Genomic DNA, 17329 nt, shown 5'->3' on the forward strand with positions numbered 1-17329 from the left:
ATTAACAATGAAACTACTATTGATTCCCAAATTCTTTTTAAACCGTATAAAAGTAATTACTCACTCAGAGGTAATAATAGAAATTATACATGCAAATACTATTTCAACAATGTTGGTTGGCAAAATTCTTTTTTTTAACGTTCGGTAAAAAGGTGGAACGAACTTCCAAATGAACTAGTATATTGCAAAAATATTGAACATTTTCGATTTAAGTTAAAAAAATTTGATTTAAATAAAATATTTACCAGTAAAATTTATAAGTATTTATTTTTTTCATCTCTTAAACATTGATTTGGTATGTGGTATGTAGTTTATTGGTAGTTTGGTTTGTAAGCAACACCTTTCCCTTATAGATCTTAAGTACTTTTTAACTTTGATTTTTGGCCAGTCTATAGTTAATGTGCTTGGGGTTTTAGATTCTAAAACTATTGGATGCTCAGTTGATTTGTAAGTTAGATTTGTGAATTGTTGCTGCCACATGTTTAAAGTGATTTTTGACTGAATTTGCCGTGGTGAAACTTTAAAAACATGATGAATGGCGGATAGTTGTTGAGATCAATGTTCTGCAAGATGAAGATTTCTGTCTAAAGTTGAAAATGAATGCCGCTTTGAAATTTCTTGTTTAATGAAGAGTGGTCTTCAAGATGGTTCCTAGAATTTCGAGCCAGGTACTGAAGAATTTTGACAAGAGATGCTTTTTTCAAAGATTTGTTGTTTTGGAATGTATAATTGGAGATTGGTGGCTTTGGAATCCTTGAATATTTTGGTTGTGAAAGTTTTAGTTTTTTCAGTTTGTTCCTTGTATGGGTTTTATGTTTGTTTTAACACTGTAATTTGTTTTTTCTTTCTATGTTAGTGTCTTTCAGTTTAAGTGGCATAGGTTTTAATGCCTAGGTCCTTCGTTTGACAATAATAATGATAATAATAATACCAAGATTTTTATAATATATTTCAAGAAAATTTTCTTAAAACCTAAATGTAGTACTTATGTATTTTATTAATAACAGTTTTTTATTGAAAAAGTATAAGTTTCAAACCTTTTATAATTGTGGAAGTGGTTACAACTCCTTAAACTTTTTATTAAAGGACTTGAAAAATCCTAACAATTAAACATCTTTTAGAACACTCTTTTTCTAACAGTAGAAAAGTCATGAGCTGTGTGTATCTCTTCTAACTTAAAAAGTTAATTTGTAGCTGAATTTTTAAACGGCTAACATATTTTTTTCAAAATAAATGATGTTTACAAGTGGTCATATATTTTTATTTTAAGATTTAAAGTTAGCTGAAGTTTAATAAGGTACAAAAATACATTGTTTTTGCTGTAATATGAATTTATTTTATTGTTTTTTTAACAAGTATAAAATAACTGACAATGTTAAAGAATATATTAAATATTATTTGATATTTCTTTTAAAGATGTGCATCAACTGCTGATCCTACTACTGATGCTATTGTCGTGGAAAGAAATCAAGACTTTTCTGTAAGATTTAAGTTCAAACCGTTTGTATGGGCAAGCTTGAATTACGGATCAGAGCTGCACGTGTATTGTGATTACCACGTTTGTTTTAAAGAGATGTGTCAACCTCCAGATTCCGCAGCAAGTGTTAACCGTGTACCTGAACTTGTTAGTCTTCTTACTTTTGTACATACAGTTTGAAAAAAAAAAGTAAAAAAAGTAAGAATTTTTTTTAAGACATTGTATAACACATTTGTATCATGAACTTTTTGCACAACTCTAAAATCTTGGAACTACAAGACAAAACAGCTGTAATTGCTGACTAGATTACAGCTTTGCATTGATTGGTAAATTTATTTTGGTTCGTACCTTATTTATGACGTTTGAAAGTTTTTGAAATATTTTTTAAATCATATAATATAGTTTATTCGTTTTTATTACCAAATCACTTTAACCGAATGCATAATATCTTTATTATTGAATACACTCTTGCATCAAGAGATAAGAGCTCAAGTTTAAAGGTAACTAATTGTTCACTAAAAGAATGTATTCTGAGCTGCTTAAAAAAATAGCATCATTTGCTTCATGTTTTAACAGTAAAAAATATAGTCTATATATACTACACTGAAGAAAACATCATCTGTTAAGCTAATATGGTTGTTAATATATTTAAAAAAAGTATAGAAATGGTTGTGAAATTTTAACATGTAAAAACTTAATAAACTTGAATTGACTAGATGATAAATAGATGATACATTGTGTAGTGTATGGTGTCATTTGTTTTAATACCATCGACAATTTAAGCATAAAAAAATAAAATGTAGATACGTAAAAGTTAAATCAGTTAACTTTTATAGAATTGTAGCAACAACTTAAAACTCAAGAAACAAAATTTTGCCGCTAGAACTGCTTCAAAAAGCTTAAAGATTACTTATGAAGACTAAGGAAAATCAAATTCAACTATGTTTTGTTGAATAAATATACAACGTTATAACCTGTGATTTTGTTATTTTCAAATTGCATGTATTTAAAATCAAAAATGTTTTTATAAAGTTCGTCTAAATGTTAAAAATTACATTTAAAACTGGTGTACTATTTTTTAACTATTTATAAGTTTATTTACTGACCAACATTAATTACTTAATAGAATTTCATTAAATATCTAAGAATAACACTCTTATAGTTTTCACTTAGAGGCTAAATTATTTTTTCTTTAAAGCAGAGCCGTTATAAATGAAGCTTCCTTAAATTTAGCAGTACTAAATTTAAAAAAAATTTCCACTTAATTCTCCAATGCGCAAGATTATTTAAGTATTAAAAAAAGAACTTAAACTTCAAAATGAACAACTCAATTTATAGCAACTTTACCTAAAAGTATCGCCATTCTTCATGATCGAATTTATTTTTGTTTTAGCAATATTGTTTTCGCTCATAGAGTACTAATTAAGTTTTTTAGAAAAATTTGCAAAAACTAATTAAGAATATACTTTGTTTAGGTCAATTTAAAACAATAAAATCATTGTAAATGAAATTTACAAAACTTTATACACTACTCTTAATTTTAAAATCAAGAATAATAAATACTTTTTTGTTCTAGTATGTTAATATCCTAAAGTATACTAACAAGTAAAAAATTTTAAAAACTGTAGGGACAACTCACCTATATTTTTTACTTAATGTTATTAACTTGTGCATTTACTTGTGTGCAAAGTTACATAGTTTCCTAGTTTGGGATAAGGAAACGATGAATAAAGTTTAATTATTAAAATCAAATGCTTAATAATAAAACAAATTACAATCTAAAAACTATAGAATGTAATTAAATAAAATATGACTTTAAGTAAATTAAATAAATAGTTAAATTCCCTGAGCAAAAAAACTTAGTAGGGACCTATTTTGAGTTATGTCAGGACCATTTTGTAAACTTTCATTCCAGATGTATAAAATATGTTTTTTAGTTGTATGTAGAATTATCTAAAAAACGTAAATTAATCTAACTGAACTTAGTTCATTTTTAACTTTTTATAGCTTGTTCAATCTCTAAGTTTTTTATGAACATTTTTATCAGTCTTAAACTGCTAAGTCAAAACTTTTTTTAAACGTATAAAACATGTTAAAAAGAGTTATTAAGATAACTATACATATGTCTTTAACAGATAAATTAAAAACTAGGAATATTATTAAAGTGTCTTGTATCTAACTACGATAAAATGAAATGGTATTTATTATATATGAAGTAGAAAAAATTGAAAACACACAAGAAACGTAATTAATGCTTAAATAGTCAGCAATTTTTTGTTCAAACATGATGTTAATGTAAAAGAATGTTTGTTCTAGCTACATAGTAAGGTAAACATAAGTTTTTAATGCAAACAAATTATTGCAGTAACTAGCAATAAAAATTTTAAATGACAAAAGATTGCACTATATAAAATTTGCTAAACAACTTTATCCAGCAAACAGAAATTATGACTGTGGGAATAAATATATAAAAATAAATGCAAAAAAAAAAAAATAAGTAATGATCTTTGAAAAAAAAAACTGTCCGAACCGGCTAAAGTTTATACTAAACTATTTTTGATTTCAGTTAGCTTGGAAAGAGCTTCTTTGGAAATTTTCACCTAAAGTTTAAAATTTAACTTTATTTTCTTCTATAATGCTTTAATTATTAATGCATATTTAAACTTTAACAATGCAATTAGAAACTAAGTGATCTACTGTGCACTGCTCAGCTTTTGAAATGTTTATGAGCCACCGGTGTATACTACTAGCAATAAATAATAATATTCCGTGTAATTACACATTTATAAAACCTGACGCAAAACAAAAAGTTGGACAACAAACTTGGTTATTAGAAAACTCCATTAAGCTCGATTGCCATCCTCTCACACGCTGCTTATCATGACGCTTCAGCTCAGGCATTGCTAAAGATGTCATTTCTTTCAACTCGCCATCTATACGATTCATTTCATTTTCTGCCTAGATTATTATAAGTTAGTTAATTTCAGGAGTAATGTATAAATATACTTATAAATTTGTTTGAAACTTATTTACAAACTTGGGAGATTTAAAATAGCTTAGAATCTTATGATTTTAAACCGTGGATCAGATACTTTCATTTATGCAATTTCATGATTGTTTTACATCAGTATTTTCCCAAAATAAAAAGAGTTTGAATTGTATGAAATTTAAAAAAATCTAGATTTTAAACTATGCAACTAAAACGACCTTTTTTTGTAAAACCTTTTTAGATAAAATGTATAAAAAAAACTTCAATAAATTAAATAAATACTTAAACTTGAGTAAAGCATTTAAAGTATATATTTTTATGAGGGTAACTACAACACAAAAAAAAAATAAAATAAAAATCCATAAGAAAAAATAACAATCTGCACAACATTGAATCTGATTATTTATTTGTTTAGCATGGAAACAAAGACTAATGTATAGAGTTTGTCTAACCTAATTTTGATAGTATTGTTAGGTTGTAACATAATCTAAACATCTTATAGTGAAAATACGAATGGGTAAAATTAAAGCTTATACAAAATAATTTAGAATATTTAAGATACGGTAAAAACGAAGTCTAACAAATTTTATGATAATAAATGAAATCTTTCTGGAGAATTGATAAAAAAACATATACTTGTAATAATCTTAAACACCTGGCCTATGTAAAAAGTATAATACCAATGAAAAAGTTCGCAAAATAGAATGCTTCCCATTTCAGCAGTAATTATTTAACTGTATAGTGAGACTGCATTTTCAGGCTAACACGTCAGATTAGGCTAGCTAAATATAAGAAAAACAATTTTGGTTACCCTTAAGCAAACAACAGCAGTCTCTAAGTGTATACTTGAGATTTATAAGATGATAAGCTATTTATAACTGTTATATTTTCTGTCTTTTCTATACGTTATATAGTTTAAAAACATTTTCACAATTTAAAAGCTTTAAAATATTTTTTTTTTGGAAATTCAGAAAAAAGAAGCAAAAAGTGTTAAAAACTATTTTTTGACTGTAATTAAAAGTATTACACAGCAAAATATTTGCTCGAAAAAATTAACACCATAGGTGACCCACTTATCACATAAAAGTACAAAAATTTCCTATTCCGTTAATCTACCTAACCAAAAAAAAATAATTTCAGAAGTGCACGCAAAATCACACAAAAAAATTTTTTAATTTTAATTTATATAGAATTTTAATTAATAAATTCAACTAATCACAAATTTTAACTAAATTTAGGTATATTTCTTATAGAGAAATCAGAATAAGCATTTTAGAAATGTTTCTGTTTTAGAAAAAGTATCTTATAGTATATACTCAAGCTTTGAAATAAGTGCTAACTTTAACTTTTGTAAAAAAAGAAAAAATGTTGGACACCCCCTGTGCCCTTAATCGACTATGCACAGATTTTTAAAGCATTGAAATATTAAATTCAGATGTTTTTTTTTCACCAAAATATTTATAAGATTCGGATAACATCTAATAAAAATAATTTTAGTTACTTTATAAATACTTAACTACCGAACAAAATTTTAAGAAAAACTATGAAACTTACAGCTCGATTTATAAAAACTTAAATGATTAGATAAACAGATAAAGTATTACTTGTTGTTTTTTGCTTGCTTTAGACTTTTCAAAAGATTTTCTAGCATTTTCTAAATCAATAGCCTTGTATATTCGTTTTTGAAGCATATCTTGTTGACTCTTACTAAATCCTTCATGCAATTGAATTGTGGCAAGAATGTTTCTGGACTGGGATACAGCAGATTTTTTGTACAGTTCGCTGGAGTGTTCACACGCGTTGGCAGTTTTTTCGCACCATCTAGAAAATTTGCTCTCATTATTGCTTAGAACAAAATTAAATAAAGATATTGAATTATTGAATTTAGACTTTAGAGAAACGTGAAAAAAAAATATTTACATTAAGATACTCCATTATAAATATTCTATTTTATAATATCAACTTCGTAAGAACTATTTGAGTGTTTATTGCTTTTAGTTTGCTAATAATGATCCTAATGAATTAAGTTTGCTGTAATATGCAATTATAAGAACTTGTTTTATTTCACTAACGCACGTTTCTCTGTCAAACAACTACTTATATATTTGAGAACAATGACAGCACAGCGACAATTTTAAACGGCGACAATTTAGCACAGCTGACATTTTTCACGTGTCGTAAATTATCAATAAGTTAATTCTTGGTTAATTAAGTATAAATTTGGAACCATCTGAAAAAAACTTGCATTGCAGCAAAAAATGAAAGCAATAAACAAATATAAGATATCATGTATAAGCATAAATTTGTATGTTGTTTTTTAGAAAATTTTACATATCCAAACTAAGTACTACTTAAAAATTTCTTAATATTTCACTTTCAGCTTTGATTTTTTCAAGCTATCGAAAAATAGAGTTTTTACTGCAAAAGGACCTATTTTATCGGGCAATATCATTAATAAACCTTTATAAAAATACTGAGTTTTATGTATTAAGACTGTTGTTTTGATTTTTTTTAATTTAAAAACCAAATTCTATTTATTAATGTGCCTCTTGGGGAAGCTGTTAATACTTGGTTGGAGAAATTGTATAGATCATATATTAACTAAACGTAATTCCCAAACAAGTGTATAAAAATTCCCAATTTTTTTTTTTGCATGTTTGTTAAGAATTTTCTCAAGTTTAATAATATTATGTATTGACAACAACAGATGACATTAACGTTGTTATAAGCAGTCCATTTGGACCAGTGTTAACTATTGTTCGCCTAATAATAGGGGTTGGCAAAATGCTGGGCGCAGAGCGAAAATGCGCGGCCCACGATGTACTTTTTAGCTAAAATATGTTTTTTTAAAATAATAAAAAAGCTTTTGAGGCAAAAATTTACAATAGGCTCTCAATTTAATATTAATTAAATTATTAATATTAATTTATTGGTAATTTCTAGTTCCTTACTATTACTTATTTCACAAATTGTAAAGTTTAACTTCAGGTCATATATACAAAATACAAGTAACATATTTTTATTTTATTAAAATAATAGTATTAATTAAAATTAATAGTAAAACAAAAATATTTCTTTTAACAAGGCTAAATCAAATTGGCGCGTATTAGAAAAATAAGAGACTACGGATAAACTGGCTTAATGTATTTATAGCAAAGATTATGCTGAGTTCATATCTGCCAGTTCATATCTACAAATATTTTTTGAGCTGCGTGCATATTGCGAATTTAAACTACATCTTAGTGTGTTTAGCAATGACTTTAATAGATTTATTTTTGATCTAGTTACTTTAATTTCGATTAACTGTACTTACAATGAGTTTTCGTTTACATCTTTAGAATTAGTTGAAATTGTTGACAACTCAAGGAAAGCAGTCTGAATTTCAGCATATGCAGCGGATACTCCTGAAAAAAAATCTAAAATTAAAAAGATATAATTTATAAACATTCAATTTATAAATTTTAGTACATCAAACTTCATCTAAATAATAATATATATTATTTTATGTCTTTTCAGAATAAATTTTCACAAAATATGTTAATAGAAACGATTATATTCAAGTAGTTTATAATATACACAATAATTAAGTATATTTCAATCAGTTTTAATAAAAGTAATTAATCAATCTTAAATTTTTTTTATTCTTTTAAAAGTTTACACCATAAACACTACTCGAAATCTAGTATTATTAGTTATCTTGTAGATAAAGTAATGGGACATTAAATTCTAACGATGCAGACACACAAAGCCTGTGATAAAATCAAAACAGATACTTTTAGGCAAAATAAACTAATGAAGTTTCGCTGCTTATAGAAACTTATGAATAGCACTATGGAAAATCAATACGTACTTTACACTTTTTTATATCAAGTTTTTTTGGATTTATGAATAGTTATATTAGTTCAAAGTTGTTTTTTTGTACAGTTGTGTTATTTTTTTTTTCAAAGCCACACTTTTTTGAGTTTAGTGAGAGATCAAGTGGTGTTTTACCAGAATAGCCGTAATACGAGTTTTTAAAACTAGTTTCATAAACAGAAAAAGCTTATCTACTAAACGAGGATTTTTTAGATGTTATTTTTGTAATTAAACTATTTTTTAAGGTTAACGTCAGCACTAGTATGTCATAAATTTAAGAGCGTTGAAAAAAATTTGTTAAAAAATTAAAGAACATAAGATTTAAAAAATTTACAACTTCTGAATAAAAAAATTGAAATAAATTAAAGAACCTAATACTAAAAAAACAAAATCATTATCTTTGCATATAAAACTAGTATTTATACGGAACTAACGTAAACTTTTAGAAAATTATCAACACAATGAGCTTAAAACATGTTAGGAAATCTTTAAGTCACATTATAGTTAAGTAAGTTTTTTTTTAAACTAAAACTCCTACAAAATATCTTTTACTTCAATGTATTGAGCGTATTTTTTATCGTACAATAAACAATATTAAGTTGTTCGTTTTATTTACAAAACAATTTTAAATTTTTGCAGAAAACCATAAGGACGAAACAATTGCAATACAATTAACTCATAATTATGATCATATTTGTTTGTTTATAATGAAAACTAAAGATAATATATTGTTATACTTTCCTTAAATATTCTTTGGTGATTTTTACATAACTTTAAATTTTATAAATTTTAAAGACTAAATAAAAAAATTATATTGAAATAATATCGATTTTTTAGGTTATTCAAATCTAATTCAACTTTTATACACTTAATACTCGTAATCTTTTATTACTTCATAACAAACACTTTACTAATTTTAACTTTTGTTTTTATTTCATTAATAACATTTAGGTGTAAAAACCCTAAAAAAATTACTTTTGAAGTGTCTTTTCTTAAAATTATACTAAAAATCACTGAAAAAGGTTGCTGCAAAATAAATTTCCAATATCGTTATTCACTATAAACCTCAACTAATGTAAACATAATCAAAAATGCAAGAGACCTAAAAATCTTAAATACTACAAAGTATGTTGCAACAGTTTTATAACATATTTCTTTAGATTATATGTTCTGGTTTTAAAAAACAGATAAAGAGATCTCAACTACTGGAGGAGAAATAATGAATTTAAGCACTGACGAGGTCTTTGACCGAAACTTAGTTTGTAAAATAAATTCTTGAAAGAATAAATTCATATTTCTTTAGATTTAAAATTCATTACTAACTGTGAGTACTATTTATAATTTTATTGTTTTGGGATATGCAGTGTTTTAATATTCTCATTCTTTCTTCATTTTTCATCTTTACTTGCTGAAGTTCTCCATTGGTTTCTTTGTGCATAGAAGTCCTTTTGTCATCATAAGTTTTTTTTAGAGAATCAAAAATATTTCGACGAACTTTAACTCTAGCAGGTGCCTGTAAAGTATAAAACATATCTTTTAATTTGATTTAGATTAATGTTCTGAGAAAAACCAATTTAAAATTGTTTTAGTTATAAAATAATCGTAATGCTTCTGAATAATATTTTTTAAATTAATTAAATACCATACAACAACAACAACTTTGCATAAGAATTGTCTCGTTACACAGAGATGTTATTAAGGGGGGTAATATGGATTATTAAAGTAGATTAGTACAACAATCAAAACAACACTTATATTTTATTTACATAAACTAAACAACACAAAGATACAATTACATCACTCTATACGAGAACTAAAGTTAAACACACAAGAAAACATTAGTTCTTAAATCTAACGTGTTTAAAATGCATTTTAACTTAAAGAACACTTGCCGAATGCTCTGCCGAAACTGCTACTGCAACTGCACTGGAAGAATGCAAGTAAAATTCCGTTTTATAAGCACTGAAACAAATGTAACTCCTTTAAGTAAACAATATTGTTTATTGTTTTAGAAAATTGTTTTAAGAGTTATAAAAATTGTTTTGGAAAAGCTTGTTTTGAAAATAATGAAAAATGTTTTGGAAAAGCTTTTATTGTTACAAAAAATTCCATATTTATTCACAAGCTTTAAAATACTAAAATGAAATGTTAGTTTCATTACAGAATTATACAGTTTAGCAGTTTTTTTAAGGATATAAATAACTTTGAGATTCCTAAAGTCAAAGTAAAATACTTCAAATATTAAAAAAAAACTAATCACACGTTACTACACTTTTTTTTCTCCTTCAAAGCTTGTACAATTAATCATACTTAATACTTTGGGTATAATAGCAAAAAATTCATATGATTAAAATCCGTAGTCTAAAGCAGACTTGCCAAAAACAAACAATTTTAACTTAATCTGTCATTTTCTCCTTAGCTCAGGCAAATACTGAGCTCAAGCAAATACTGAGTATGATTAATAACTTTTTTATTAAAATAAATCAAACACAATAACATCCTTAAATTAAACAACTACAATTAGTGCAGTTTCGATAGTTAAGCTACAACTTGTTTCTGAAACTTAAAAGATGTTTATTCACACAAATAATATACATACTTTTATTACATAGACTTGTTAAATCTTTAAAAAATATTTTAGTTTAATACATACATTAAGTTACAGAAGCTGTTTCGATGTCAGAAACATATGAATACTCTCTAAAGATATAAAACAGTAACAACATTGCGGCTATACGTATTTCAAAATCAAGAAACAATAAACAAATTTAGAAAAAATTGTATTTTAAACCAATACTAAACGTTACTTATGCTTTTATTATACCACTAAGTAATTATCTATTATCTTAAAACAAAACACAATTTTTTTTTCGATTAAAGAATACTGTACAAGAAGAGACTTGTTTATAACCTAAAAATGTTTTTTCAATTACCTAAATAAATAACTTTTTTGTTTCGATAACTAAAAAATCATTTATTAGGCTTATTAAAGTCTCTTCTGTAAAGGGCTTTTTTAAGAAATAAAAATAAATTTAGTTTAATAAAAACTTTTAATAATAACAAAATCAAAACAGTACTCTTTCTTTATTACACTAACATATGTTTCTGTGTATTATCAAGTTAACACACATCAACGAAGCTCTGTAAAAAAAAATAATGTAAGGAAAGAATAGAAGCTAAAATAGGTATATATATATTTGTTTATTAAAATTAAAATAAATACTAAAGATTGTTGTAGCTTAATAATTAATAATAGATACAATACATAATGTTAAAAACGACTGTTATAAAACTATATAAAATTTATAACTATTAAGTTTAAATTAGATAAAGTAAATTAAATTACAAATTAAATAACAAATCATAACATAAAGCAACTCACATGAAGTTCAAGAAATACTGATGCAAAATATTAAACCGTTGCTAAACATTTAAAAAATCATCCAATAATAATGTCCTAATATTACGCTTTTATACATTAGCATTAAAACAAGTCATTTATCTTGCACTGCAAAGTAGATAATTTATTCAGCATTCTAGGATCTTTATTAGCAAACGCTTAAACTTTTATTTTGAATAGTTAAATAACTTTTATTCATTTAACTAGCCTCTTTTTCCATTAAAAACTTTTCTAGGACTGGTGAATGGCCAAGACGTGGATGATTAGAACAAAGAAACAAAAAGTGCTGATAAATAAGGCGCATGCTTGTAAAATCATCTCCAACAAGAACACCTGGTGAAGATCCAATTTGTTTCTTGGCCAGCTTTTCTGCAGTATTTATACTCATAATTGGTCTCGGTGGTAGGGGAGGAAACTGAAATGTTATGATGTTACTCGCTAAGTTTCAATCAAAACTAAAACTAATTATGTACTGAAATATCACTGATTTTTATAAACAACTGTATGTTATACTAAAAATGATAGAAATCAAATTTTAATAAGTATAATAAAATTTTTATAAATTATTATTAGTTTATTAGTAAACGACTTACAATTACACTCGTAACATTATCTTGGGAATTGAGGCAATGTAAAAACCATGCAAAATCTTCATAAACTCTAGTTACTGTACTTGACTCTTCATTACTTTTCTGTTAAAATACAAATAAACATGAAAAAATACAATGAAAAAATTTAAGCTTATAATTTTTTTTAAATTGCTAAAAGTTTATTTTAATAATAAAAACATGTAAAACTTTTAAGTTTATTAAAATTAAGTTAGCTGTTAACAAAAGAAAACAATTTTTCATTTATTCAATAATCATCATCAAACAGTATAACAATAGTATATTAATATTTTTCAAACAAATAACTTATTTAAATTTTGATATACAGTTAGTTTTATATGAGGTTTTAGGAAACTATAGTACAAAAGATATCTTGTACAAAAAAAAAGTATTTACATCAGAGTTTAAAATAGACAAGCTTTTACAAAAACACTGAAATATACACATAAAGATTGATACTTTTTGAAAACATTTGTTTTCTTGTATAAAACTATTAGCTTCAATTGAAATAAAAGGCATCTTTAAAATTTTAGCATATTAGTAGCAACTTTGATTGAGACAATTTGAGATTTTGTAAAAGATAAATTGAAATACACTACAAATGATTTTCTTGCTTCAAGCTAAACTTTATATGATGGTAAAATTAATTAAGTTTCTCATATCTTAGCAAATCCAAGTTTAAGAACATTTTGTACAGCTAAAAAAAAACAAAAAAAAATTCTACGTTTTATCTAAAAAATAAATATTAACAAGTTCAAAACATTATCATTTTGATCATACAAAACTTTACACAGCTCAACAATATGTCTAAAAACCATATTTTTTATCAAAAGCTACAAAAAACCATTAGCAATCTTTCAAAGATTATTGTGTTGGAAAATATTAGCAATCGCTTTAATAAACATCTATTGCAGGGTTCTTATTACAGGGTTACAAAATGTTTTTGGCAAGTTATTTCCATGTTTTCAAAATTTCTTCCAGGTTTTTTAAATTACACGTTTCAGGGTCTATTTTCAGTTTAAAATTAGGTTTAAGGTAAAAAACTGTTTTAAATTGTATAACAACATTGAAAAGATATCTTGAAGCTTCTTTAAATGTATTTTTAAATAAATAAAAGTTTTTATGAAGACAAAAAAAAATTATCCATATGATAAATTTTTTGTGACAAACCATAATTTTAATACTAAACATTTAAAATTTGTTAAAAATTCCAGGTTTTTTTTTTTCGAATTTTCTCAAATTCAAGGTTTTTTCAGGATTCCAGGTTTTTTCGGCAACCCTGTTATTATAATTTTAAAAGAAATTAAATGTTGTAATACAAATACTAAGTGTAATTTTTTCATTAAATTAGATTTTAAAAAAATATAACTTAACAATCTGGACTTGGTATCTACTTATCTACTATGCAAAACGCTTTTAAGTTAGAAAACTTTTGATTTTAACTACTGTAAATCTTCTTACATCACTTACTTTTTATAGCCATACATTGTTAGTTAATATTATCAAACTTTATTTACCATAAACTTAAAGTTTACTACTTAGAATAAATTGACTTTTGTACAGTTTTTTGAATGTTTTATATAGCTTATAATCTTTATGTAAACAGATTCAAAAGTAAATAGTATGGACTTGACAGTGTTAAACTAAGTGGGGCAGCATTTTAGCAACAATATATTTATAAGGTAAAATATTTTAGGCTTTCTGGATGCTTTTGAAAGACTAATCTTATTTTTATTCATTCAGAAATTTAAAACAACTACAAAAATTAAAACTACATCAACCAGTTATACTGGAGATAAAATAAGTAAAAAAAGTCATCCATAGTACTTTAATAATTTTTTACTTAGTAAAAAGGTCTGAAAAAATCACAATGTTCTGTTTTATCACCTAAAAAAAATAAGTTTTAAAAACTAAATTTTCAATAACTGTGACTATTTATTAATATTTGAAACAAATAAACTTTATTTGCTAATATGTTCTAACCCTTTGAGATCAAATTATACAGTTTTGCTGAAGATTTAGTTTTTAAAACCTGTTTACTAGCTAATTCAATAATAATAAAGACTGAAGTTACTGTCTCTATTAGATTGTCAACTTATCTTGTCAAAAACTTTGGTAGTTTCTTTCAAATCATATAAAAAGGGGACATTAACTAAATTTTAACAACACTGAAATAACATACAATTATCAGTTTAAGAAAACATATATTTACTTCTAAAAATAGAAGACGTATAAAAAACACACCTAATTGTAATTAAATATTGGACAAACAATGTTTCATTTGTTCCACCCTTTTAAATCACCATTTAATTTTTTTTTTAAATTGCCAGTTTTATTGTAAATAAGATATGAATATACTTACAAATTTTTTGTTTGTAACATTGAATAAGAAACTTATAATTATATTGCTGTTGCTTAGAAATTTTTATTCCAGCAGAGTTAGTGAGAAATTATTCTAAAACACACACCAATTCAACTCTGTTCTAAAAATAACAAATCAAAAATTGATCACATTGAAAAATAAATAAAAGTCTTACTCTAATGGTTTTCACTAAAAATTCTAATGTTTCACCAGTTTTTGTAGCCACTGGAACTTCAATATCATACAAAGGACTAAATTCTCCAACTCCATTTTCCATAATTACTTTATTTAGCAATCAAAACTACTTATCAAAAGTTATAAAAAGTTAAAACAAAAGTAAACTAATTAATTTTATTGATTAAGTAATGTGAAATTATTTATCAAAAACAATGTTTCAAAGTTTACTTAAATTTTGCAACTTACAACATTATATCAAATATGAGTAGGTCTACCAAGTCTAAAAAGATGGTAATTACTTTGCATGAAGTTGTACCAATGTTGAGCTAAAATTATACTACATTTGACGTCTACTTTAACCATAATTTTAGGCTAAAAATCACCATTTTCAAATACATAAATAGAATTTAATTTATTTATCTTTTTTTTTAATTAATAAAACTTCAGTGAAAAATTATTCATAAACTTATGGTCTTTTCTACTGTGAGTTTCTGAAGAAAAGTAGAGTATATAAGTATAGTATATATTATATATTAAACTCTCACAAAAAACTTCAGACAATACTTTATACCAATTACAATATTGTAAAATAAAAGCGATCAAATATTTAAGTTTTATTAGTTTTTGATAAATAGATTAATTTTATTATTGTATTTATATAACATGTTAAAGACAAAGTACCTTTTTAACTAAACATATTAGGCTTAAAACATTGATTGTATCCTAAAATTATGGTTAAAATAGAAATCAAATATAGTATAGTTTTAACTAAATATTGGTGCGGCATCATCCTAGGTAATTACTAAAAATATTTTACACTTACTTTTATTTTTAGAATAAAAGAAAACTATTATGTATAGCGCAATTTACACTTGTGTTCAAGTTGTTATGTATGGCTTGATGGAATAATAATGCTTTAAAAACTATCTGAGTTGAAATTTGAAAGATTAAAACCTGTTGATCTACACATATACCAAATGAATAACTATTATATTTTTTAACTAAAATAATATTTATAGATTATAAAAGTAGTAGTATACAAGGTTATCACTCTTTTAGGTAAAAAATCCAGATTAGGGTCCCAGAAAACCTAATAAGATACAGAAACATATGCCAGTTCAATAAAGAAAAATACTGCACAAATTGTTTTTATTATATATTCTAGCAAACTCTATTTGCTAGAATCTATAATAACAAACAATTAGCTTGGAATTTCAAACATTTATTTAAATTTAAATAATCTCAAAACTATTAAAAGTTACAACATTTTATCTATAATTATAAAAAACTATAACTATTCAAAAATATAAATTTAAGCGTTTGTTAACAAAAGATCCTAGCAAAACAAGTTCACTGGGATATATAATATTAACAAATTATACAGTATCCTTTCTTTATTACCCTAACACATGTTTCTGTGTGTTAACGGATTAACACACTTCAACGGAGCTCTGTAAAAAATAATACTGTGAGGAAAGAATAGAAGCTAAAGTAGGTGTAAACATGTGTCCATTAAAAATAAAAATAAATGCTATAGATTTTTATAGGTTAATGGTTAATAGTAGATAAAATATGTTATGTTAAATCCGACTGTTATAAAACTATATAATATTTGTAACTATTAAGCCTAAATTAAACAAATTAAAGTAAAAATACAAAATAAAATTGCAAATAATTATATAAACTGCTTACATTAAATTCAAGGAAGTACTAGTTCTGAATATTTACTGGTTACTAATCATTCAAAAAAATATCTAATAATTACGTCACAATATTAAACTGTTATATATAAACATTAGGACTAGCTAGTTAACTTATACTACAAAGTTAGATAATTTATTATTTTTGTTTGGAAAAAGTAGCAAAGTAGCAGAGCGCTATGAAGTACTAGAGCTACGTTGAAGTGTGTTAATTCGTTAACACACAGAAACATGTGTTAGTGTAATAAAGAAAGGATACTGTATAGTTTGTTATTAATAAAATATTCTATAGTTAATCTTATAACTAAAAAAAACTTTATATGTACTTTATTAAATTATTTTAAGATAGGCAGGATTATTTTTAACAGCATTAGCTATAGATATTTTTTCGTGTATGTGTGAACCACTAGGCTTTTATCTTGTAATGTTCAACTCAAGAAGTTTTTAAAGCAATCATTTAGAGCCTAACCCATCATAGGTTAAATACTAAATAAAACAATCATACTTTAAAAATATATGTTGGTAAATCAACTGAACTTTTATATATTAAATATCATCTATTATTTTTAGTTATCTATACTTTATCTTAATATTTAAAAGTAATATGTACTTTAAAGCATGATGTTGGATGGAACATTTGAGCAGATGCTATATCCTTTATAAGCTTATTATGACATTATAAAACTGTTAAAATGTGGTATTCTTATGTTACTAAATTAATTGTGTAAACATCAAATGGAGGTTTTTGAATACTTGTAAAT

At 24.8% G+C, this 17329-nt stretch overlaps 1 protein-coding gene across 2 annotated transcripts; it reads right to left on the reverse strand.

Moving 5' to 3' along the window:
• Positions 1-3798: 3798 nt before the first annotated feature.
• On the reverse strand, positions 3799-14996 carry LOC145844202 (sorting nexin-6-like). 2 transcript variants are annotated; one of them, XM_082951572.1, is made up of 8 exons: positions 14867-14996; positions 12315-12413; positions 11930-12136; positions 9645-9834; positions 7780-7870; positions 6071-6287; positions 4301-4435; positions 3799-4077 (listed from the first exon to the last, which is right to left on the reverse strand). In XM_082951572.1, the coding sequence occupies exons 1-8, from the start codon at positions 14966-14968 to the stop codon at positions 4018-4020; spliced, it is 1101 nt and encodes a 366-aa protein (XP_082807698.1). In that variant the 5' UTR covers positions 14969-14996; the 3' UTR covers positions 3799-4017. The 2 variants fall into 2 exon arrangements, with proteins under 2 accessions (XP_082807698.1, XP_082807699.1); XM_082951573.1 differs by having other exon boundaries at positions 14902-14981.
• Positions 14997-17329: the final 2333 nt, after the last annotated feature.

This window comes from Thalia democratica, chromosome 9 (genome assembly GCF_965202585.1).
Source record: "Thalia democratica chromosome 9, ktThaDemo2.hap1.1, whole genome shotgun sequence".
NCBI lineage: Eukaryota > Metazoa > Chordata > Thaliacea > Salpida > Salpidae > Thalia > Thalia democratica.

Bases quoted from the DNA above. Each gene is read 5' to 3' on its own strand.
- LOC145844202 (XM_082951572.1), bottom strand. From the start codon at position 14,968: ATGGAAAATGGAGTTGGAGAATTTAGTCCTTTGTATGATATTGAAGTT. The intron at 9,835-11,929 runs GCTAGTTAAATG...TATACTTTACAG, and splicing joins AGTTTTTAATGGAAAAAGAG to GCACCTGCTAGAGTTAAAGT. The intron at 7,871-9,644 runs GTTAGTAATGAA...ATTTTTTTTCAG, and splicing joins AATTATAAATAGTACTCACA to GAGTATCCGCTGCATATGCT.